This window comes from Scylla paramamosain, chromosome 9 (genome assembly GCF_035594125.1).
Source record: "Scylla paramamosain isolate STU-SP2022 chromosome 9, ASM3559412v1, whole genome shotgun sequence".
Lineage (NCBI taxonomy): Eukaryota > Metazoa > Arthropoda > Malacostraca > Decapoda > Portunidae > Scylla > Scylla paramamosain.
The window spans coordinates 16,515,678-16,542,283 of NC_087159.1; the positions used below are offsets into that span (position 1 = coordinate 16,515,678).

At 39.1% G+C, this 26,606-nt stretch overlaps 1 protein-coding gene across 3 annotated transcripts in view; it reads left to right on the top strand.

Moving 5' to 3' along the window:
• Positions 1–26,606, top strand: part of LOC135103688 (vesicle-fusing ATPase 1-like) — a 75,280-nt gene that overhangs the window by 11,109 nt on the left and 37,565 nt on the right. For all 3 annotated transcript variants that reach the window (XM_064010260.1, XM_064010262.1, XM_064010261.1), the window contains exons 2-4: positions 1,206–1,294; positions 2,142–2,271; positions 18,751–18,982. In XM_064010260.1, coding sequence (XP_063866330.1) covers positions 1,209–1,294; positions 2,142–2,271; positions 18,751–18,982 — 448 coding nt within the window. In that variant the 5' untranslated portion in view covers positions 1,206–1,208. The remainder of the gene's footprint in view (positions 1–1,205; positions 1,295–2,141; positions 2,272–18,750; positions 18,983–26,606) is intronic.

Genomic DNA, 26,606 nt, shown 5'->3' on the forward strand with positions numbered 1-26,606 from the left:
ATGAAAGCATCTCTTCTCTGATTTTATGGAAATTCAAGGTCACAAAGTCATCTTGGAAGGTCATGGTGACAGTGTTCTGGGACCCTAAAGGGATCCTCCTCGTGGACTTCTTGGATCATAGTCACACCATTAATAGACCATGTTATGTTGATTTACTGAGAAAACTTTGGGAGGCTCTGTTTGAGAAATGCCAAGGGAAAGTGACCTGAAGTGTTCTGCTCCTGCAGGACCGTGCTCCTGGGCACAAGAGCATGGTGACCATGAACAAACAGAATGGTGTCTTGCAGCTTCAAATTGTTGCCCTTATTCCTCCAATCTGGCACCCTCTGACAATCACCCTTTCCTACACACGAAGAAGTAGCTGTGGGTATTTCATTCACTGATGACGAGGAGTCCAAGGAAAAGATCATGGAAGATTTTGGAGGGATTCAATCCACCTTCCTTTAGGGAGGGATTTTTCCAGTTGAAGACAAGACTGGAGAAGTGCATCATGGTCAAAGGCAATTATGTTAAAAAATAAAAAGAGTAAATTGAGTGAACCTTTTCCTCTATTTTTGCTCATTTTGGGTTAGACTAAGAATTCATTGAACATCTTTCATATTTACAATCCAGGGATACAGTACTAAATTTTTATGTGACTGACTGGTTATTGCATGAATGGAATGAATTAGCTCATATTGGGACCTGCCTGTACTGTGTTTAACTGCTAGTGTGTTGCTCTGAGGACAGACTGGAAATATAACCTTCTATGATACTTTATCACATCACTCTCCTTTCTGCCTATAATGTATGAATGTTGAAATTTTAGCCATTCCATGGAAGGGTCATCCACTAGAGCTTAATGGCTTCACCTCTCTCCGACAATTGATACAACTTACATTGTATCCTGGCTGCAAGCTCAGTTAGTACCAGGATTTTATCAGCGTATATATTCTAATAAAGGTAAAGGTTAAGATGGGGACATACATGCAGCTCTGCATGGCCTAAATACTTATTTCCATTCCATTGATATAAGAGCATATGAATGTTTTTAAGGATGAGTGACACACACACACACACACACACACACACACACACACATATATATATATATATATATATATATATATATATATATATATATATATATATATATATATATATATATATATATATTTATGCATAATTGGATAATGCTCAATTCTCAAAACATATTTTTGTTACAGGAGATGAAGGTCGCAAAGTGTCCAGCAGAAGAGCTCTCTTTTACCAACTGTGTTATTGTTAATGAAAAAGATTTCAGTCCTTCAGATCAGTAAGTAAAAATAAACCAGTTAAAGAAATATGAGTAACTCAAAATTTTCTTGAATTTCAATGAGGAATCTGTAATACAAGTCTCCATCTTCTTCCTTGCACACTTCTGTCTTTTCTCTCTTTATTAAAGGACCCATCTGTTATATCTCAGTGTATACTATCAAACTTTTTGTTTTATCATGAGAAAAGTCCAGTTTGCTTTTTTTAATGTAATAGTGTAGATAAAAGTGTGATTTTACTGTTATTGCTCTGTATCAGTGCAGATTATGAATTATAAGAGTACAGCAGAAATACCTCCCATATTTTTCCTTTTGTTAATCTTTAAAATGTGGGAGGTATTTTTGCCACACCCTGTACAAATACAGACATGTTACATGAATTTACATTTGTAATAAATTTCATGCAAACCTGCCTGCAAATTTACCTCATGTACTGCACATTATACTATATATTAATATTTATATCTTTGTGTCAGGCTGATGTTCTTGTAAAACAGGAAGCCAAGACAAGGCACTCAAATGCACACACTCCAGTTGCACAGATGAATATATTTTTTATAATATTTATGAACATTATCCACTTGACATCCAATGTCAGATGTAAAACCATACCTTTGATAAATCCAGACATTCTGTAATAACAAATGAATGGATGACTTTCTTTGGTTGTATGATGCAAAAAAAAAAAAGAATTGTCTATGGAAGCTGCATAGAGCAAACATAAATTAGACTAAAAGCATTGAATTACCAGTATTTATTGTATGGATGATATTAAGACTAGCATATGTATGTTATTTTAGTTGGTTTAGTTGAAGTCAACCATGATTTACGTTATTTATCACCCACCAGGTATGTGAAGGTGAAGGGTGGCGATGGAACACACATCTATACCATCATTCGGCACCAAGGAGTTCTGCCTGGCTATGTGGGATTCAATGCTATCCAGCGGAAACATGCATTGCTTTCATTAGACCAAGAGGTAAAACAGGAAAGCCATCATTGATCTCTTGTTCGATTTTCATTATTAGTGTTGACATTCTTCTTATTGTAGGATTGAAAAAAAATCTTACCTTTTCTTTTTATCTCTACTTTTCAGTTTAATTTCCATTTTTTTTTATTTTCCATTTTCACTTGTTATTTCACATGTTCTTTATCCCTGTCTATATTCTTTATCTTCTCCAATTCTTATTGTTTAATATAATGTTTTTTGCACCTTTTCCATCATGTCTTACAAATTCATTCTCTTTTTAAAGTAATCTTTTGGTAGTGCTGAGTGGAACTGGCAATGAAGGGGTGTTCTTTGTAGGTTATCACTGCTGCTTTGTATCATGTCTCATACAAAATTGTGGGATCCAGGGGTATCTTAACAAAGATTTTTAACAAGAGAGCACTTGGCCATAATGCTATCCTTATAATCTTGCTTAACTTCCCAAATTGTGCTGAGCCTAGTGCTTAAGGTACCAAAAAAGTTAGGATTGGTTTGGTGGTTGCTTAATCAGCTTTAGGCTAAGTGTAGGCTAAGCAGGCAAAGATGGCAGACTGTTGAGCCTGAGCCCACCACCTGAAGTGACTCTGAACTGATGAAAATATATAGACTAGAGCTGCAGGAGTGTTATTTGTGACAGATTTTTGGGGAAAGATGCCTAAGATAGCCCTACAGAAAGGAGTGATATGCTGACTCTAGCAATTAAAGTAATAATTACATTGTTATTTAGCCAGTAGGAAATTAAGCTCTGTAGCAGTGATGACCTTGGGCCTTTCTGTGTCCTGTTGTTGCTGTGTCTCATTTGCTGTGTTTGCTGGCATATTAAGGTCATCTCTGCATAAGATGCACCATATTTTACAAGGATGTTTTGTGGAAAAAAAATTGTTTCATCTTAAATTTATTGAAAAAACTGTAGTGTGTGTGTGTGTGTGTGTGTGTGTGTGTGTGTGTGTGTGTGTGTGTGTGTGTGTGTGTGTGTGTGTGTGTGTGTGTTATGTAAGAAAGCCACTGGTCAAGGGCAACAAAAATTTTGAATACAAAGAAAGTCCCATTTAATGCCAGTTCCCCAGTGCCTGTACAGATGTAACTAGGATCTGTAGATCCTTGGTTTCCCCTCTCCAGTAGGGTTTGTGGTATCTTCAGTTAGGATGTATTCTGAATCGTTTTTTTTACCATCTGCTGCTACCACTGATTCAGATGGAAGTCACTGCTGCTGTCACCCCTGTTCTGATAGACTTGTTGGTTGTTAATGGATGGTGTCTTGAGATGATGGTAGCAGCATCAGATGTGGTAGCTCGTTGATTCTTCAATGATGTTGATATATGGTAGTGTGGAGTTGTGTGGCATGGGCATTTGGTTAGATTATAAGGTTTATATGTGAATAAAGGATACACAAAAGACATATCACCTTCTTCTTTTAATGACAATGTAGCAGTAGTACACTTAGACGTTGAGGTACAGTACAAGTATGATTCTGAGACACTGATATGATAGACATGATTTGATGCTTTCAACTCTCTCTCTCTCTCTCTCTGAACTGAACTTGACTGCTAGCTATGCATACAAGTTCTATTTATGGAGAAGGAAGTGGATCAGGGTCAGAGGAAGCTGACCAATAAGGATTCTGGGAAGATAGCCAGTCAGATGCTGTAGATGGAAGTAAATTGGCCAGTCCCGAGGTGACTAATGTAACCAATGACCTATGAGGAAGGCAAGACAGCTGTTTTCCTAGGCACATTGACAGAATGTGAGAGCGAGAGGGAGGAGAAGGAAGGTTTAAAAATAGAACAGCCAGCCACGTGTGGACACCGTGGACAGTGAACATATGAAATAATGAAATGTATCCAATAGTAATAGTAATAATGATGATACGAGTGATACAGATGGATGGAGGGAGGGAATGAAGGAAGGCAGAGGATGGCAGGGAGAGGGGGGGAGATGGGGGAGAGAGAGAGAGAGAGAGAGAGAGAGAGAGAGAGAGAGAGAGAGAGAGAGAGAGAGAGAGAGAGAGAGAGAGAGAGAGAGATTTTATTGTTAGCAATATTATTAGTAACAATATTTGTGCTTAGTGTACTACTGCTTCAACTCCACACCTATAGGCCTAGGCTTACTGGCCTGGGCATTTGTACTATGGCCGCATTAGGCAAACAGTAATTATTAGATACTTTTTTCAAGAAAAAAGAGCATCTGATGTGCTGGCAAATATGGCACATTCTTATTAATAGAGGCCCATGCAGCTTTTTTTTGTGCTGCTGAGTGAGTCAAGTCCTTCATTTATATATATATATATTTATATATATATATATATATATATATATATATATATATATATATATATATATATATATATATATATATATATATATATATATATATTGTTACGGCTTATGATCCCGGTTGTTTTTCCAAGAAAGTGGACATTACACTGATCCTGAAAAGTTTTAAAGGTCTCGATTTTTAAAGGCTTGGAGTGCCTACCCGACCTATCTGAAATCGCCAGAATTACACCCTCTCACTGTACCCTTACTTTGACACAGCACACCAGGAATCACCTCAAATACCAGGTCAATGTTGGGGAGTAGAAAACATGATTATTCTATGTTACAACATTATGTATTAATACTAATGATAATTCACAAACAAAATGAGGTAGTACACATTAATGTATGATGTTTCCATCACTAGACACAACGCCAGAACCTATTCACACCTCCACCGGCCACTGAAATATTTTTCTCAGCCGCAGGAATTTACCCAGACTCCATCACTGCGTCCCCAAACAATAATTCCCGTATTTCCTCTTCTCAAGCCTCACAAGACATCAACATCATCACCAAAGATCACCTACAACACCATGACACTATACCCAAAATCATCAATACACCACAACACCAGCTTCCAAGGACAACACCACAGCCTCCACTCACAAAATGGCTGCTGTTTGACCTATGCTTCCCTTAAGCCAGCGTCACTGGCACAATTCACCAACCGAATTTCAGCAGACAAGAGCTCATGGTACCACAAAAGACTCACTAACTTGATTCTGGATATCAAGGTTATACTGCCACATCAGTAATACCTCTACACACTCACTCCATCACCATTCCACCAAAATTCCTCCTGAGAGATGCCTCCCTTCCGTTCTACCTCAAGACCTAAGATGCTCTGCCTTTCCCCTCTCTGGAATGTGTTGTTGCCCACTCAAGTTGCCCTCATTCCAACATATCCCATCTCAATTACACTTCCTCCCTTACACATACAAAGATATAGAGAACTTGAATTATGAAGAGAATAATACTGTATGATATAAAATGAGTAAATAAGCCTTATACAAACTTTTAACCAAGAATAAGGATAATGTCCGAAAGGCAGGTAAATGGAGCATGGGGGACACTAAGAAAACGTGTTCCCTTTCAAGGTAAACTTGGCCAATAACATGACATCTCCTTCCCAAAAGAGGCGTGGGGCACCTGATCAGGATGCCTCATGATTAGATGGGGCACGAGACAAGGCATTGGCAATTACATTCTCACTGCCTTTCACATAGTGAATCTCAAGGTCATAATCCTGTAAGACCAGGCACCACCTCATCAGCTTCTGATTGGTGTTTTTCGTTTTATGCAAGAAAATGAGCAGATTGTGGTCTGTGAAGACCTGCACAGGCTGCACTGTCCCTGTATACTTCAAAATGACTCAAACTCAGCACTAGGCCCAAAGCCTCTTTCTCAATAGTGCTGTAAGCCCTCTGATATGGTAACAACTTCTTAGAATAATAGCTTATGGGGTGCTCAACTCCCTCATGATCCTTCATTAACACACCACCCACACCATTCTGACTGGCATCCACATACAATACAAATGGTTTCTCATAATCAGGCATGCGCAGCACTGGGGCTGCGCTGGGGGAAAATCAAGAAGATTAACATCTTGATTTCCACAAAAGCTTCCTCACAGTGCTTATCCCGACAAAATTTTGACTTTTTACTCAGCAACTTGGTCAGTGGCATGGCAACATCTGAGAAATTTTTACAAAAGCACCTGTAATATCCACTGGCCCCTAAGAATCTCAGTATCTCCTTCCTATTGGTGGGTGGAGGGAGATTTACAATGTCTTTCACCTTTGCTTCCACAGTTCTCACTTCACTTTTCCCTACCTTGAAACCAGTGGCGGCTCGTGACTGTTACTGATGGGGGGGCTGTCTCACATTCAGACAAATAAAATCTTAAATGCTTTTATTGTTATTGTTTAACATAACATTGATTGATAGATTATAAAGATAGATAGATAATTATTTAATTCTTTAGGTCTTATCCTAACAGGAAATGCTTGACTTCCTTAGTGCTGGCTTAGGCTATTTGAAAAGGAAATCCATTCTGTTCCTGTTTTGTGCAAACAGATCAATAACTTTTTCATTTAAACCTGGCATATTATTCATAGAAATCTTCTCTATTGAAATCATGGCAAGTGCATTTAGCCTCTCCTGCGTCATAGTGCTCCTTAAGAAAGTTTTGATCCTCTTCAGGGTTGAAATACAACGTTCGGGCTCTGCTGTAGTCATTGGAATTGTCATTTTGCCATTTTGCAAAATACTGCTAGGCCTTCCTGGGAAAAGAAAAAAAAATACTATTTTATACAATGTTTCTGTGATTTTACACCATCTATGATAATCAAGATTGAGCACAAGCCATCACTGATCAATAATATTTTAAAATCATCCCTGACAAATTGAAAAACACGATCGAAAATAAGACCGACGCAAGAACACTCACCTAGCCACAACAACGGCTGAGACAAGACTGCGCTGGACGCAGTCCACACTCGCCATTCCGCCCGGGAAGCCTCCCCCCATTTCTCCCTGCTTTCGTATCATTAAATAGTAAATAATTTCTGTACTTCCCATTCGTTGTTTTGCAGTATTTTTTTTTTCATATAAACATGAGAATTGTTGTTTTCATGTGAATGATAGTCAAACATAAATAAATTAACATTATTTTTGTGAATCCTAGAAATCCACTGGGGGGGCCGCAGTCTCGCAGTCCCTATTGACGAGCCGCTGCTACTTGAAACCTAAGTACTCCATGTCAGCTTGCGCAAAATGACTTTTGCTAAGTTTACAGTAAGATTGGCATCATCCAGCCTCCTGAATACTTCCTCTGCACATGTCCCTCCCAACTCTCAGTGTACAACGAAATGTCATCTATGTATGCAGAACATCCATTCAAGCCCTTCAGTACTCTGTTCATCAATCTCTGAAAAGAACTACCACTGTTCTTCATCCCAAATGGAAGAACTTTGTACTGATACACTCCATCCATGGTGACAAAAGCTGATATGACTTTTGCCTTCTCAGTAAGTCCTACTTGCCAGTACCCTTTCAGTAAGTCAGTTTTCGTTATGAAGTTTGCATTTCCCACATGATCTATACAATCATCAACTCTAGGGATAGGGTAAGCATCAGGTTTTGTCACCATGTTAACCTTCCTATAATCCATACAAAAATGGAAACCCCCTTGACCAGTTTTGGGCACCAGTACACATGGTGAGCTCCATGGACTTTCATTGAGCTCAATCAAATTATGCTCCAGCATATACTCTACTTCTTTTTTCATAATTTCCCTTTTCTATGGGTTAACTCTGTAAGGATGTTGTTTGATGGGTTCAGCCTCCCCAATATCTATATCATGTACCACCACATTTGTCTTCCTAGGTGCATCAGGGAACAAAGAACTGAATCTTTCAATGATCTCCCTAATCTTTTCCTTTTTTTCTAATGCCATATGTCCCAGTTTATCATTCAAATTCCCCAACACAGCTGAGTTCTCTAGCGCCATTCCCTCACACCTGCTCAGTTTCACTTCAGACCACTCCTCTTCTGCCTCAGTGGTTACATTTACAACATTCACAGTTTTTACTCGTTCTACTTCACTTTCCTTTTCTCCTTCCCTTTCATGAAAAGGCTTCAATATGTTTACTTGACACAACTGGTTCTTTTTCTTCCTCCCTGGAGTTTTTACAACATAATTCACATCACTCACTTTTCTCTCAATCTCCCAAGGTCCACTGAACCTAGCTCTGAAAGGATCACCCTGCAATGAGAAAAGGACCAAGACCTTGTCCCCAGGCTGGAAGGATCTGGCCCTCGCCTTCCTGTCATACCGGCCTTTCATCTCACTCTGACTAGCTTTCAAATTTTCTTGAGCAATTTCTCTAGCTCATTAATCTGTCCTTGAAATCTGAAACATACTTCACCATATTAGGAGTCTCCTCTGCCCTTAACCACTTTTCGTTCACCATCCTCAAAGGACTATTCACCTTGTGCCCATACACTAACTCAAATGGGCTAAAACCTGTTGACTCTTGCACACTGTCTCTCAGTGCGAACAAGGCTAGTGGCAACGCCTCATCCCACTCAACACTTATCTCCTCACAATACATCCTGAGAATGTTTTTCAGAGTCTGGTGAAATCTTTCTACACAACCCTGAGACTGAGGGTGATAGGCACTCGATAGTCTTTGTTCAGTCTTCAGGCCCCTTAGAATTTCCTTGAATGTGCGAGAAGTGAAATTACTTCCCTGATCTGACTGCAACACTTTAGGAATTCCCACCCAGGAGAAAAATTTCACCAACTCCCTCACAATGTTCTTGGAGTTTATACTCCTGAGGGGAATGGCCTCAGGGAACCTGGATGACATAATAGTCAGCAAATATTGGTTTTCCCTCCTGGTCCTCGGTAAAGTCTATCACCACCTTACTGAAAGGCTTCTCAACCACAGGTATAGGGTGAAGGGGGACAGGACAAATCACCTGGTTTGGCTTGCCCACCTTCTGACCTAAACCACAAGTTTTACAAAACTCTTTCAAATCACGTCTTACTGTGAGCCAGTAAAAATGACACAGAATTTTTCCTAGGGTTTTTCTGACCCCCAGGTGTCCTGCCAGATTACCTTCATGTGCCATTTCCAAAATCTTCCTATACACCTGTGGCACCACAATCTGCCTTTTCACCATCCAATGATCAGAGGTTGGGGCTGTCAGGGGCCTCCAACTTCTCATTAATACACTGTTATCACATAGTAGCCCACATACTCATTGCCAAGCTCACCCAGCCTTTTAGCCTCATTCTAAGCAGGCTTCAAGCTTTCATCACTTTCCTGAGCTTTTATCAACTCACTCTTCTCAACCACAAAATTAAGGTTAGGCTCCACCTGGCCTACAACCTGTTCATCACTCGCACGCTCCGGGCTATCTCCTTTTTCATCAGGTTCCTCAAACAGGATGCCCAGGCCTTCGTCCTCCTGCGTTGCTCCCTCAGCGTCCATGTGTTCCCTCCGGGCCATTGCTTGGGTCACCGCCCAGACTAGGAACAATTCAGGCACCTCTGCCTCCCCATTTGTTTAGTGAGGGACTGCTGCCGGAGTGGTGGTTTCTGTCATCCCTATCAGAGGATTGTCTACCATCTGAAGTTTAGGGATAACTCTGCCTCCAACCAGGACGTTCCCGACCAGCATATCCACTCCATCTACGGGCAGTGTCTCCTTCACTCCAGTCGTCACCTCTCCAGTGACGTATCCACAGTCAAGCCAGACTTTGTGCAGGGGAATACTGAACTTGCCTCCTGCACTCTTGCATGAGACTTCTCTGCCAGTGCTGGTCTCCTTATTCCATGGGAGCACACTACTTAAGATCAGGCTCTGATTAGCTCCCATATCCTGAAGGATTCTGATCACCTTGTCAGTACTTCCCTCTACTTTCACCAAGCCCTCACTGGTGAAATGCTCAAAGCCCTTATCCCTCTTTGGCTCTTCTTGTATCTCTGCAGTCATATTCTCCACATACTTTACCAGGTACCTTCGTGCAGCAACTGCTCCCACTGGGTTCGGCCTTCCCTTCAGACACTGGTACTTCTTATGCCCACTACTTCCACATCCAAGGCACTTAACAGTATCTTCATCTCCACTACCCTTCTGGTAGTAGGTAGTGCTCCCGGGCCTAATCCTGTGGGGCATAGACCTCACGTTGTGATCAGATGGCAGGAGCATGTTGTAATTGTGGGGAAAATTCTAGTTGTTAGGGCGGGGCTGGCTTGGTCTGTGGAATGATGTCGAGCTCATCTGGCGGTCATTCTTATATCTCTGATGACCATCACTTTTGTTGGAGAATGACTTTCTCCCTCCATAGTATTCATCTCTGCTCAGCCCATGGATTTCACAATATCTGTCAGCCCTGTGTCCAGCTTCCATCACATCTTTCACATGTGATATGAGCTCATATTTTAAACTGAGGGGCACTTGGCTCATAAATTGTTCCATCTGCATAACTGCTTTTATCTCCTTGGCTGTAGTGGCTTCCTCGCCCTTCCCCTTTATCCACCGGTCCAATTTAAGACCGAACTCTCGAGCTGTCTCGAGATAAGTAACACCTGGGTGTTTTCTGATTCTGCGGAACCTTTCCCAGTACACTCCCGGAGTTAGATGGGTTGATCCCAACACTGCTTCCTTTACCACTTCATAATTACTTGCCTCTTGCTCACTCAAACCTGCATATGCCTCTCTGGCCTTTCCCTCAAATTTAGATTGGACCAGTAATGCCCAATCACCTTCATCCCATCCTCTCAACTTTGCAGTTTTTTCAGATTGAATGAAGAAGTCTTCTCCCTTCCCGTCCACAAAGTTAGACATATAGATTATCCCCGCTGCTTTGAGCACCATTTCCTGCCCTGGCTTCATTTACTTTGTTTCTATTTTCTGCTCTAATCTTTTCTATCTCAATCTCCTGCATTTACAATTGCACCTTCTGCAACTCCACTTCTTTCTGCATTTGCAATTGCTCCCTCTGCATCTCTTGTTGCATTTGCATTTGAAGATTCATTAATTCAAACTTTTCACCACTAGGAAGGCCATCAATTCCACCAAGTGCACCCAGACTTATTTCACTCACCCCAGCACCTTCCTCTACACTCTCTCCATCATTACCCTCATTTTCACTACCATCATTTTCAAACCAGCTCCTCTCCATGAGAGCATTTTTTAACTCCACCTGCATTTCCTCTTTTTTCTTGGATTTCAACTCCACTTGGAACCTCTCAGCCACTGAACACAATTCCTCCCTGGTTAGTGTGTACAAATCATGCACACTCCTTGACAGAAGGAATGCCTCAACATATTTATTGGCCATGATCACAATCACTACACTTCACAAAATGTTCCTCCAAATATTACACCACAGAATATCAAAAAATACACCTTCACACACCAATACCGCCACCATGAAATAACATACACAAGAAATACATGCATAGTTTAAAGAAATATTTCACACAGGTAAACTCCTCCCAATGACAATCACCATGTAACACTTATTACACGCCACATATGTTTAAACATCCTGGATGGGCCCCCATAGTCTGTTACGGCTTACGATCCTGGTTATCTTTCCAAGAAAGTGGACATTACACTGATCCCGAAAAGTTTTAAAGGTCTGGATTTTTAAAGGCTTCAAGTGCTTACCCAACCTATCTGAAATCGCCAGAATTACACCCTCTCACTGTACCCTTACCTTGCCACCAGGAATTACCTCAAATACTAGATCAATGTTGGTGGTAGAAAACACGATTTTTCTATGTTGCAACATTATATATTAATACTAATGATAATTCACAAACAAAATGAGGTAGTACACGTTAATATATGATGTTTCCGTCACTAGACAACGCCAGAACCTGTTTACACCTCCACCAGCCACTGAAATATTTTTCTCAGCCGCAGGAATTTACCCAGACGCCATCACCGCATCCCAAAGCAATAATTCCCATGTTTCCTCTCCTCAAACCTCACAAGACATCATCATCATCACCAAAGATCACTTACAACACCATAACACCATACCCAAAATTGCCAATACACCACAACATCAGCTTCCAAGGACAACACCACAGCCTCCACTCACAAAATGGCTGCTAGTTTGACCTATGCTCCCCTCAAGCCAGCGTCACCGGCACAATCCACCAACCGAATTTCAGCGAACAAGAGCTCTTGGTACCACAAAAGACTCGCTAACATGATCCTGGATATCACCACATCACTATTACCTCCACACACTCACTCCATCACCATTCCACACCAAAATTCCTCCTGAGAGATGCCTCCCTTCCGTTCTACCTCAAGGCCTAAGATGTTCTGCCTTTCCCCTCTCTGGAATGTGTTGTTACCTACTCAAGCTCCCCTCATTTCAACATATCCCACCTCAATTACACTTCCTCCTTTACATATACAAAGATATAGAGAACTTAAATTATGAAGAGAATAATACTGCATGATATAAAATGAGTAAATAAGCCTTGTACTAAATTATAACCAAGAATAAGGATAATGTCCGAAAAGCAGGTAAACGGAACACGGGGGACACTAAGAAAACATGTTCCCTTTCAAGATAAACTCAGCCAATAACATGACAATAAATAAATAAATAAATAAATATATATATATATATATATATATATATATATATATATATATATATATATATATATATATATATATATATATATATATATATATATATATATATATATATATATATATATATATATATATATATATATATATATATATATATATATATAAGAGGGTCACTGGCCAAGGGAGACAAAAAAAAAATAGGAAAAAAAAATCCCACTGAGGTGCCAGTCCCAAAAGAGATGTCAAGAGAATTACAAGAAAACTGAAGGATAAGTCTCTTAAAACCTCCCTCTTGAAAGTGTTCAAGTCACTGGAAGGAGGAAATACAGAAGCAGGCAGGGAGTTCCAGAGTTTACCAGAGAAAGGGATGAATGATTGAGAATACTGTTAACTTTTGTATTAGAGAGGTGGACAGAATATGGGTGAGAGAAAGTCTTGTACAGTGAGGTCACAGGAGGAGGGGAGGCATGCAGTTAGCATGAAAATAGTGGTAGAAGATAGTAAGAGATTCAACAATGTGGCAATGAGAAAGATGTTGAAGACAGTCAATTAGAGGAGAGGGCTTGATAAGATGAAAAGCCTTTGATTCCACCCTGTTTAAAATAGCGGTATGAGTGGAACCCCCTATACATGTGAAGCATACTCCATACAAGGATGGACAAGGCTCCTGTACAGAGTTAGCATCTGTGGGGGTGAGAAATACTGGCAGAGACAACTCAAAATGCCTAACTTCATAGAAGCTGTTTTAGCTAGAGACAAGATGGGAAGTTTCAAGTTTAGATTATAAGTACAGGAGAGACCAAGGATGTTCACTGTAGAAGAAGGGGACAATTGAGTGTCATTTATGAAGAGGGGATAGTTCTCTGGAAGATTATGTTGATTTGATGGAGGAATTGAGTTTTTAAGTATGCTCTGCCCCAATCAGAAATTTTAGAGAGATCAGAAATCAGGCGTTCTGTGACTTCCTTGCATGAACTGTTTACTTCCTGAAGGGTTGGACGTCTGTGAAAAGATGTGGAAAACTGCAGGGTGGTATCATCAGTGTAGGAGTAGATAAGACAAGAAGTTTGGTTTAGATCATTGATGAATAATAGGAAGAGAGTGGGTGACAGGACAGAACCCTGAGGAACACCACTTTTAATAGGAGAACAGTGATGGTCTACCACAGCAGCAATAGAATGGTCAGAAAGGAAACTTGAGATGAAGTTACAGAGAAAAGGATAGAAGCCTTATGAGGGTAGTTTGGAAATCAAAGCTTTGTGCCAGACTCCATTAGAAGCTCTTGATATGTCTAAGGCAACAGCAAAAATTTCACCAAAATCTCTAAAAGAGGATGACCAAGACTCGGTAAGGAAAGCCAAATCATCACCAATAGAATCTTCCTGTTCAGGATATATTAAAAAACTTTAGATGGGCAGGAAATAAAGCAATAGGACGGTAGTTTGAGGGATTAGAATGGTCACCCTTTTTAGGAACGGGCTGAATGTAGGCAAACTTCCAGCAAAAAGGAAAGGTAGATGTTGATAGACAGAGTTGAAAGAGTTTGACTAGGCAAGGTGCAAGCACAAAGGGACAGTTTCGGAGAACAATGGGAGGAACCCCATCAGGTCCATAAGCCTTCCAAGGGTTTAGACCAGTGAGGGCATGGAAAACATCATTGCAAAGGATTTTAATGGATAATATGAAGTAGTCGGAGGGTGGAGGAGAGGGAGGAATGATCCCTGAATCATCCAAGATAGAGTTTTTAGCAAAGGTTTGGACAAAGGGTTCAGCTTTGGAAATAGATGAGATGGCAGTGGTGCTATCAGGTTGAAATAAAGGAGTGAAAGATGAAGAAGCAAAGTTATTGGAGATGTTTTTTGGCTAGGTGCCAGAAATCATGAGGGGAGTTAGAACTTTAAAGATTTTGATACTTCCTATTAATGAAGGAGTTTTTGGCTAGTTGGAGAACAGATTTGGCATGATCCCAGGCAGAAATATAAAGCATGTGGGATTCACATGATGGAAAGTTCAAGTACCCTTTGTGGGCCATCTCTCTATCATGTATAGCATGAGAACAGCCTGTGTCAAACCAAAGTTTGGAAGGTTTAGGTCAAGAGGAAGAGTGAGGAATGTATACCTCCATGCCAGACACTATCACCTCTGTTATGTGCTCAGCATACAGAGATGGGTCTCTTACACAGAAGCAGTAGTCATTCCAAGGAAAATCAGCAAAATACATCCTCATGTCTCCCCAATTAGCAGAGGCAAAACACTAAAGACACCTCAGCTTTGGGGGATCTTGAGGAGGGATTGGAGTGATACGGATAGGAGATTGTGATTGGAGGAGCCCAACAGAGAAGACAGGGTAACAACATAAGCAGAAGGATTAGAGGTTAGCAAAAAGGCAGGGATGTTGGACGTATCTCCAAGATGGTCAGCAATACGAGTAGGGTGTTGCTCCAGTTGCTCTATGTCGTGGAGGATAGCAAAGTTAAAGGCTAGTTCACCAGGATGGTCAGTGAAGGGAGAGGAAAGCCAAGGCTAATGGTGAACATTGAAATCTCCAAGAATGGAGATCTCTGTAAAGGGGAAGAGAGTTAGAATGCTCCACTTTGGAAGTTAAGTAGTCAAAGAATTTCTTATAGTCAGAGGAGTTAAGGTGAGAGGTATACAGTACAGATGAGCTTAGTTTGAGAGTGACTCTGTAGTTGTAGCCAGATATTGGAAAACTCAGAAGATTCAAGAACATAGGCACAAGAGCAGGTTAAGTCATTGCGCACATAGACACAACATCTGGCTTTGGATTGAAAATGAAGATAGAGAAAGTAGGAGGGAACAGAAAAGGGGTTACTGGTAGTTACCTCAGACACCTGTGTTTCAGTGAAGAAAAAAATGAGGTTTAATAGAGGAGAGGTGGTGTTCTACAGATTGAAAATTAGATCTAAGACCACAAATGTTGCAAAGTTAATGAAAAAGTTGAGGGGGTATCAAGACACTTAGGGTTGATACCAGAAGAGCAACCCAACCTGGGGACATTTGTGGTCCCCTCCCCAGATGGGGACTTTGAGGCTGGTATAGGAGTTGCCATATTGATTTTTAATTTTGAGTGAAGGGTGTGTGTGTAATTAGGTGCATGTAGTTTTGTGTGAAGGAAGAGAGTTGTCTTTAGAGGGCAGGCTGTGACTGTCACCTTGTGTTGTGAAACACAAAGGGAAATGTTCAGTGAAGTCACAGCTGGGTTTTATAAGTTCACAGAACCCCCAGATCCTGTGTTTTAGACCTCACTGGAAGTAATTATTTTTTTGGAAAGTGTCTACTGCCTCCTCCTTCTGGTTACTTCTTTCCTCATAAACTGACTGAAGGAAAGTCTCGTTATCAGTCCAGCTGGTTTTCCTCTATTGGCTTTATAGGCCTTAAGGGTCATCATCTCCTCAGTACTAAAGAAAAGGACAGGAAAAGGGGATCTGCTGAGTGGGAGCAACGTGGCCCTACTGGCTCATAGTTTTAAACACTTGAGACAAAACACTCACGCCTTGTGCGGAGTCTAATTTGCTTATAAAAATCACACCAGCATGCACTCATATCCTTAGAAAATTTAAGATAAATAATTTTTTGTCATTTAACCCCCAAATTTTTTAAAAGATTGCATTATTAATGCAAAATTAAGAAATATAAGATTTTACTGTTTTGCTCTTTCACCATTTCATACTAGAGCTTAAGATTTATGCTCAGCCCAGCCTCAACCATGATTAGGCAATAGGCACTAGTCTAAGTAGAAGCCTGAGCAGAAAGCTAAGAATATTTGTTAATACTGCCCCAGATTATTAAAGTAATGAGATAATTAAAATATGCACTAGAGTCTTTTGCCAGGTGACTTCTTATATTTGTTATGAAGCAAAAATCCATACTAATGACATAAAACACAACCTTAATAATGGATGTGATAACAGAAAGGCAGATCTTAGTTACCATCCTCTGTTGGTTTGCTCTCCTCCTTTTTCCCATGTTCATTTACCTCCTGTACTTCAAAGCCAAGGAAATAAAATACTGTTTCATTACATCTTTAAGATCTTGTATATCACAGAGGTTGTTCCTCTTATTTCTTTTGATAGTCAATCATAATTGTTTGATGGCAATCATTAACTTTTGTTGTAGAGGTCATGGATACATGCATTCTTTTGTGAATAAACTCTGGGAATTGTTAACAAGATTCATGGATGTTTGGTGTGCCTTACAGTTTTTTTTTTTTGGCTTCTCAAAGTCCAAAAATAATAGAGTATCTGAGTTGTTGCTTCTTTATGATGTTCATCTTGCTTTGATGGTTCTTGCCTTGGTTCTTCAATTTTATTTTTGATTGTCTTTGAACATCTCTTCCACTGTTTGATCTTGTTTTAGTTGGTTGTGTTATTTTTTCTTTCATTTCTCTTCAGTAACCTTCTGATATCCTGGTGCTTTCACATTCCTCACAGCTTGAAGAGTGGCTTTTATAAGATGCTTAGGATTTTCAAGTGGCTCATCCACTGTGGGGTGCATTAACATGGACTTTTTATTCTTGATGCACATAGCTAATGTATAGTTCCAAACCTTGAAGTATGCAGCAAGATGAAGATTGAACTGTTTCCACAATTGCTGCTCAGTTTGAGTGGTATTAGCAGGTGTGAAATTGTTGGTGAGGTGTGAGGAGAGGCAGGGAGAGACAGAATGGAGGTAGAGGAGTTAGCAGATTCATCCAAGTTACTCACTACCATCTCTTTATTCTCTCCATTCCACAGAAATCAGTTTCTTGGTTAATTTGATCATGAAGTTGCTTGTAAAATAAAAGTTTTGTGTTAGTTATAATTTCCTGGTCCAAGGGTTAGGTTTTTATGTATTGGGGTATAACAAACCTGCAAAGATTCTAACCAAGGAGAAATATAGCAAGGTTTGGCTCATAATCTGAAAAAAAAATTACTAAAGGTTTGGGTTAACAATGATTAGTGCCACAAAATTAAAAATTGAGGGATTGAGATGCATGGGATGTTAGATGTTGCAGTATAGAGGCATGTCATCCAAAGTGTAAGCAGTCTGTCCAGAAAGTATCTAGTCATTTAATGGAGTTTGGTAGCCTATTAGAGGGTAAGCTTACTGGGCAATGAGTGGAGAAACATTCTCCTTTGGGATGCTCAGTCAACAGTGAGATACTGTTGGGTGAGCTTGTGTACTATACTGGAAATTAACTTGATGAAAATGCATCATATTTTGCTTGGAATTTGAATGTTCATCTGTGAAAGCTATTTAGATAAAAAAGGCACTTTGACTTGAATCAATGCATGAAGCTTGGATCAAATTTTTATATTGAATCTTCGAACTTAGCTTGAAAATGCTTTGAAGGAAGTCTTATGCTCAGGGGGGCTTTCACAGTCATCATGTGTGGCAATGATGAAAACATCCAGGATAAAATCAGTAATTTGCAGTGTGAGAAGTCAAAGATTTAAGGATTCTGTGGACTTATTTTTTAGAGCTTTTGATGAAGTATCTTGGCATGAAATGAAATTACCAACAAAATTTTAGATTTTAAGTATCAGACAGGTCTGTCAGGTCCCCTATAATCAAGATTTGTCTCCATGTCTCTTCTGGCTTTTCTGAAATTTAGATTTTGTTGAAAGGAAGGAATTTCATTCTGTGGATGATATTAATGAGATCACAGAGAGGAAGCTCATGGCAATCATGAAAGAGGACTTTGTACACTGTTCTGAGAAATTAAAGCAGCACTGGGACAAACGTAAACTCCCAGGAGATGTACATTAAATGAACAGAGGTACTGTTGATCCAATTACAACTTACAAATAGTTTGAGAGATTTTAGTGGTGTATTGGCTCTGAGCACCATTCTTGGATGGCCAGTTTTCCCCTCAAGCCTACAATCATATTTTGTGCCTGTAGTATGAAATACTGATGTAGATTTGTGGAAATTTTGTTTTGTATCTATTTCATTAACTGATGATTTCCTGTTGACTCTGTTTCACAGTATAGTTAGTCAGTCTATTTCAACAGATTGCAGTTGAACCTTATTATCCAAGTCCTCACCGAGATTTGATTGGAACATTGGTGCTGGAAATGGACTTCTTACAGAAGAGGAATATGCAAGCTGAGACCTTCAACACTGATCACTTGTCAAAATGTGTCATTGAACAGTTCAGCAGGCAGTGCTTCACTCTTGGGATGCCAATGGTTCTAAAGTTCCAGGATAGAAAGGCTCTTTCTATAATTCCTAAGGAATTGGAAGGTTAGTAGCTGATTTTTTTTCTATTAATTTATGTTTGTTTTATTTTATTTTGTTTATTTATTTATTTATTTATTATTTATTTATTTATTTATTTATTTATTTATTTTTTGTGTGTGTGTGTATGTGTGTGTGTGTGTGTGTGTGTGTGTGTGTGTGTGTGTGTGTGTGTGTGTGTGTGTGTGTGTGTGTGTGTGTGTGTGTGTGTGTGTGTATTTACCTAGTTGTATAATACAGGGTTTGAGCAGGGCTCATAATGTCCTGTCTCCATATCTATATTTATCCAGAATTTCCATAAATTCATGCACGTCTGGTGCTGTAACAACCTCCTCATTTAGACCATTCCAGATGTCCACAGTTCTGTGTGGAAAACTGTACTTCTTGATGCCCCTCATACACTGACTCTTCCTGATCTTCTTTGAGTGCCCTCTTGTCCGTCCAGCTTCATCTTCCAGCAACACCAGATCCTGCTTGTCTATCTTCTCAATACGATTAACTATTTTATACATTGTTAGTAGATCTCCTCTTTCTCTTCAAACTTGCAAAGTTGGCAGTCCAGTTTCCTTCAACCTCTCTTTTCATGTTAGGTCTTTTAGCTCTGGTACCATCCTTGTAGCTGCCCTCTGAATTCTTTCCAACTTCTTTATGTCTTTCTTCATATGCGGAGACCACATCACTGCTGCATATTCCAGTCTGGGATGTAGCTTAGAGGCTATAATTTTTTTCATCATAGTCTTATCCATGTAATGAAATGCCACCCTAATATTCGTTAACATCCTGTATGTTGAGCCAAATGTATCATTTATATGCCATTCTAGGGTCATGGTATCTTGAAAAATCACTCCTAGGTCTTTTTCCTCCTTGCTCCTCATTATTACTTCCTCCCCCATTTTATAGTCCATGCAGGTCTTCTTTTACTCTTTCCCAATTCCATCACATGGCATTTCTCAGCATTGAATTCCAATTTCCACTTCTTGCTCCACCCATAAATCTTGTCAGTATCTCTTTGCAACTCTATACAATAAACATGGCTCTTTATTACTCACAACAATTTTGCATCATCAGCAAACAGATTAATATAACTGGTCCTATATGTTCCATCTTCCACAATTGTCTTTTATTTTGAACTTTATCAAAGGCTTTTTAGATGTCCAAGTACACTGCATCTACCCACCCATCTTTGTTTGTACCTCATCTCTTACTTTTGTATAGAAACTTAGTAAATTTGTCACACATGATCTTCCTTTTCTGAAACCAAATTGACTATTTGTTATAACTTCGTTCTCATCCAAATATTTTACCCACTTTTCCTTGATCATTATTTCACAGATCTTGCCCACAACACTAGTTAGCAACACCAGTCTATAATTTAGTGGCTCAAGTCTTCTTTCCTCCTTTGTGTATTGGCACTATATTTGCTCTTCCACTCTCTTGGTACTCTTACCTCTATCAGTGAGCTGTTAATCACATTCCAAATTGGCTCCACCTCTTGTTCTTTACATTCCTTTAGTGTCCGATCTGACACTCCATCAGGCCCCATTGCTTTCCTGACATCCAACTTCTTTAACCATTTGCCAATTTCATGTTTTTTGCACCAAGACTCCATAAAACCCCCTGCCTCACCTCCTCGTTTGGTTCAGTAAAACCCGCTTCCACATTGAACACAGACCTGAAACTCTCATTCATAATTTCACTCATCTCTTCTGCTGTTTGATATATCTTCCCTTCCTTCACTATCTTGTTAATGGTCTCCCTGCTTGTCATCTATCCATTGATATATCTGTAAAAATGCTTGGGCTTTTCTTCACATTTCTTTACCACATCCTTTTCAAATTGTTTCTCCTCCTCTCTTCTTATTCTAACATACTCATTCCTTGCTTCCTTATACTGCTCTCTATTATTTTCATTTCTTTGTTTCTTCAGTTTCTTCCAAGCTATATCCTTTCTCTTCTTAGCTTCTGCACATCTGCCATTATACCAAATATGTTTGCTCCTCCCTACTTTATATACGAGTACGTATAGGTACAGATTTCTGCACACCCTCATTGTACTTTTTTCAGGAATATTTTGTATTTCTCTTGCACTGTCTTGCCTTTCATAAGTCCCTTCCAATCAATACTCCCAAAGAATTTTCTTAACTCTGTAAAATTTGTCTTTGCATGATTAAGTCTCCAATTTTTATAATCCTCCTTACATGGTAGAACCTACCAATCTTGCAGTACCACCTGTAACACCACATGGTCACTTTTCCCATTAGGCTTAAGTATTTAATGGTTGGACTAGGCTTTGTTTTTTTTTGTGAATACCAGGTCTAGCATAGATGGTTCCTCCTCCACTCTGTATCTTGTAAATTCTTCCACCCATTGGTCCATTGTATTCACCATAGCTAACTGTAGCATTTCTTCACTCCATGGTTCAGCATTTCCATTAACTTCCATCTCCTCCCAGCTTACATTTTTGCAGTTAAAGTCTCTCATTAGTAGTAATTTACTGTCCTTCCTTATCATGTTGTTTAGGCACTTCAACACTTCCTTTTGCATTTCCTTGTGATCCTCCAGCCTCCATGTATTAATCTTCAGTGGCACATACGTTAATGTGATCCTCCTCCTTTTTCTCCCACTGGTCCTGATTGTTATACCTATGACCTCCACTATGCTATCTCCATATTGCACTTCTTCCACATATATATCATCTCAAACCATTATCAGTACTCTTCCTCCTCCTTTTCCCTTTCTATCTCTCCTCCAGTAATTATATCCCTCTTCCTTAAAGCTTAAATGGACTTCCTTTTTTAACTTTGTTTTGATTAGGCACAACACATCTGGTCTATTTTCCTTTAAGTAATCTGTCACTTCCAGTACTGAAAGTAACCCATCTATGTTTGTATACATTACTCTTAATATACTTCTCCCACCATATGCAATTTGTCTGTCTGCTACTGTGGTTCTTTCATTTCTTGTTCCCTTTCCTGAATATACCATTTCCTTAGTCTCGTATCTAGTACCCTCCAATAAAATTTCCTCTTCTCAATCTCCATCCTTCTCTCATTTTTTTTCCTTGGCTTCATTTCTCAGATACCTCTCTTTTTCCCTTTCTTCCAAGTTCATATCTCTTTTTACCCAAATATTCATGTATTCTGAACTTTCAGCCAACTAACCAGTTCTCACTAGGATCTCCTCTACTGTAACTTGGGATCTCATTTTCACTTTTAACAGTCTTTTACCTTCTTCACTATATTTTCCAATTCTATATGCTTCTTCCACTTCTCATTCCAGTCCCTGTTCCTCATCTTGGACCATTGTAATAATTTTCCTTACCAACTCCTTCTCTTCTCTCTCCCTGGCAGACTTTACTGTCTCTCACCAAAACCTCCTTTTCTTTAATTACCTGAATTACTGTGTCCTTGGTTTTTTCCTGTTTTTGTTTTTTAACCACCTCTGTGAAGCTCACTTTTTCATCCTCATTTTCTTTCTTCCAGACATTTCTCAATTCCTCCAGTTTGGTTTCACATATTGCCCCTTCCACTTTTCCTGCACTATCCTCCACCTTCATATTCATTACACTTAGTCTTGAGTATCTTATTTTCTTTAGTTCCTCCATTGCCTCTTTCATCTCACTGTTTACCTTTAGAGCACTCTCACATTCACTATACTTCTTTCTCAATTCTTTGTTTTCCATAATAAGTTTGTCCTGCTTTTCCAGAATGCCAGAGATAATTTCCCTCATGCACCTTATTTCTTTCTCTACACTGATTATCCTTCTCATATTTCCTTTCTCTTCTCTGAATCCTGAAAAATCCCTTTCTCCACTTTCCTCCACCAATTGTCTCAAGCCCACAGGGGTTTCAATAAAATGTGCCTTCTGTCTCACCTCCTCACTCGGTTTTGTTTACAAACACATCACAATCGCTGGCGCCACCTAGATCTTCCTTTCCTTCCATTTCTTTTAACCTCAAAATACTCCTTTACATATTAAATTTGGAGACGGGGCACTCTGCAACCACCTCTCACCCCAGCATATACATTACTAGGCCTTGTTGTTTTGTCCAAATCCAGTAGCTTGTATCTTCAGGAGCTCTAGCACCCGCATCCAAACAGCTGGCTGGTGTGTGTGTGTGTGTGTGTGTGTGTGTGTGTGTGTGTGTGTGTGTGTGTGTGTGTGTGTGTGTGTGTGTGTTTACCTAGTTGTAATTTATAGGGCCTGAGCTATGCTCGTATGGTCTCATCTCCCTAACTACACTTGTCCAGCTTTTCCTTAAAGTTGTGCACACTTGTTGCCAATACTACCTTCTCACTTAGCTTGTTCCAAACTTCTTTATTTTTCTGTGGGAAACTGTATTTCTTTATGTTACTTAAGCATCTTCCTTTTCTTAGTTTTTTGCTGTCCTCGTGTGAATCTGGTATTTCCGTCTCTGCAGTAGTTTCTCATTATCAATTTCTTCCACTCCATTCCATAATTTATATATCAGTATTAAATCTCCCCTTTCTCTTCTTTGTTCCAATGTTGGCAGGTTAATTTCCTTTAACCTGTCTTCATATGTTAATTCTTTCAGTTCTGGAACTATTTTTTTTGCCATCCTTTACCCTTTCTAGTTTTTTGACATGTTTATTTTAGTGGGGAGATCACACTGGTTCAGCATATTCCAGCTTTGTGGTAATTATCTTTCTCATCATATCTTTATCCATGTAGTGGAATGTTCCAATATTTCTCACCATTCTATATGCATCTCTGAATATCTTTTCAACATGCTACTCTGACTGTTGACTATCCTATATTGTCACTCTCAGATCTTTCTGTTCTTGTACTTTTACTATCTCTTCATTTCCCATTTCATATGTACATTTTAGTCTCTTTTCACCTTTTTCCTATTTCCATTACATGATATTTTTTCACATTAAATTCCATCTCTCATTTCTTAAGGCAGGTTCACACTTGGCAGTTTTCTGCAGAATTGCCACCCGCTACAAGCCAGCAATGCCTGGCAATAAATCCTCCTTGCTGGATGTGCGTTCACACAGGCAGCTGGGAAGGGGTGGCTGGCTGGCAGGAAACGAATATAAACAAACGGCAATTCAGTAAGATGTCTTCTTTCAGCAACACTGCCGAAGTGATAGCTGCACTTCTTTTGGTGTACTGGAAGGTAAAATGGAAAAGGAAATGCCTCTGGACACATCCTTGGCTGAGTAGGAAAGTTGAAAGGAGTGTTTACCACACAGTTTTGCCTGAGCTGAGACAGTAGATACACCTCAACAGGGTGCAGTACCATGGTCTTCTGCTGCTTTTGACTCCCTTTATAAGAAGGAAGATACCCACGTGAGGGATGCAGTGACACCTAGTGAACGCTTTACACTTATGCTGTTTTATCTAGCAACAGACAAAGAAGAGCAGTCAGTAATTATTAAGAACTTGGCTCCTGCAGCAGTTACTACTCAATTATATATATATATATATATATATATATATATATATATATATATATATATATATATATATATATATATATATATATATATATATATATATATATAGTGTCTCAGGTCCCAGAGATGACATTGGTCCCTCACTAGCTCCAGCATTAACTTTTCTGCCTTTGAACACCACATCTTCCACAACCCTCTTCCCAAGGACACAATGTAAACAAAGCAGTGGGCAGCTGGACAAGACCAACCTGTTGGTCTTGTTGGCGCAGCTTGCAGTTCCAGCTGCCAGGCACCAAAAGTCCAGCAGGCGGGCCAATGTGGCTTGCAGCAGTTGGCAATTCAGCAGCAAATCACCAAGTGTGAACCTGCCTTTACTCCAGTCCCAGATTTTATTTAAATCCTCTTGTAGAATTTCATAGTCTTTGTTGTTTCTTATATCTTTGTAATTTTGCATTGTCTGCAAACAAACTTGTGTAACTCGTTACTCCTTCAGGCATGTAATTTATGTAGATCAGGAAAAGTATTGGTGCCAGCACTGATCCTTGTGGTGCTCCACTATCTACATTTCTCCATTTTGATTTTACATCTTTTACTACCAATCTCATTTCTCTTCCCTTTAAGTAGCTTTTGATCCAATTTATTATTTTTCTATTTAATCCTCTTACATTTTCTAGCTTCCATAGTAGCCTCTTGTGGGGAACTTTATCAAAAGCTCTTTTTAGATGTAAACACACACAGTCTACCCATCCATCCTTCTGTGTTAAAACAGTCACTCTCAAATAGAAGCTTATCAAATTTGTTACACATGATAATTTTTGCCTAAAACAATACTGTTTTTCTGATATATCATGTTTATCTAGAAATTTTGTCCACTGCTTCTTTATCACTTTTTCACAGATCTTACAAACTCTGCTGGTCATTGATACTGGTCTAAAGTTTAGTGGTTCTTCTTTCTTTCCACTTCCATAAATTGGTACTATGTCTGCTCTCTTCCATTCCTTAGGCACTCTTCCAGTTAATGTTAAGCACTTTATTATGTCATATACTGGTTCAATTAACTGTTTCCTGCACTCTTTTAAAAATGAAACCTGATTCTCCTTCTGGTCCTGTTGCTTTTCTCTTTTCCAGTTCCTCCATCGTTTTATAGACTTCTTTTTTTATTACTGTAATTTCCCACATTTGCTTTTTTTGTCTTCTCATCTTGTGGTTCTTTAAATTGTGATTCTTCTGTGAAAACTTGTTGAAACTTTTGTTTAGCAATTCACTCATGTCTTTTGGGTCTTCATATGTTTCATTTCCATCCTTCAGCCTTTCTAGTTTTTCTTTTAGTTAAATTTTTTCATTTATGAATCTAGAGCAGTTTTGGTTCATCTTTGCACTTTTCAACTATGCCCTTTTCATATCCTTTCTCTTCCTCTCTCTTTATTTTCACATTCATTTCTTATTATCTTAGTCTTTTTATTTTTTTACTTCAATTTCTTTTCATTCTTATCCATGCTTTATCTCTTTTTTCTTCGCACTTCCACATCTTGCATTGAACCACACCTGTTTTCCTTTTCTTTAGGTTTGTATAGTGGGACACATTTATTCACTCCTGTCTTGTATAGTTTCATAAAAATGCCATCACTTGCTCTTTTCAGCTTTTCCCAGTCCATTTCTTCATAAAATTTCTTAAGATCATCTCTGTTTGCTTTCCCATAGTTTCTTCTGTTTTCTTTTTATGTCATCCTCTTCACTGACATCATTATCATCCTCTATTTCTATCATTACATGGTCACTTTTTCCCATGGGGCACACATATCTTAATTGTTTAGTTAGGTTAATTCCTTTTGTTAATATTAGGTCTAGTCTTGTTGGTTTGTCATCTCCCCTATATTTTGTATTTTCAGTCACCCATTGCATCATTGTGTTTTCCATAGTCAACTTCAGAAATCTTTTTTCCCATGCAGTCTTGTTTCCTCCTGCCTCAAACGTTTCCCAGTTTACTTCTTTGCAATTGAAGTCACCAACCAATAATACTCTTTTATTACTTTTGATTTATTATCTTAAGCACTATTACTTTTGATTAACTTTCTTAAGCACTGAATGGTATCTTCTATTATTTTCTCATAGTCTTCCTTGTACCAAGAATTTGCTTTGGGTGGTACCTAGGTTGTTATTATCATCACTATTTCTCCATTATTATCTTCCAAGTTAACACTCATTAT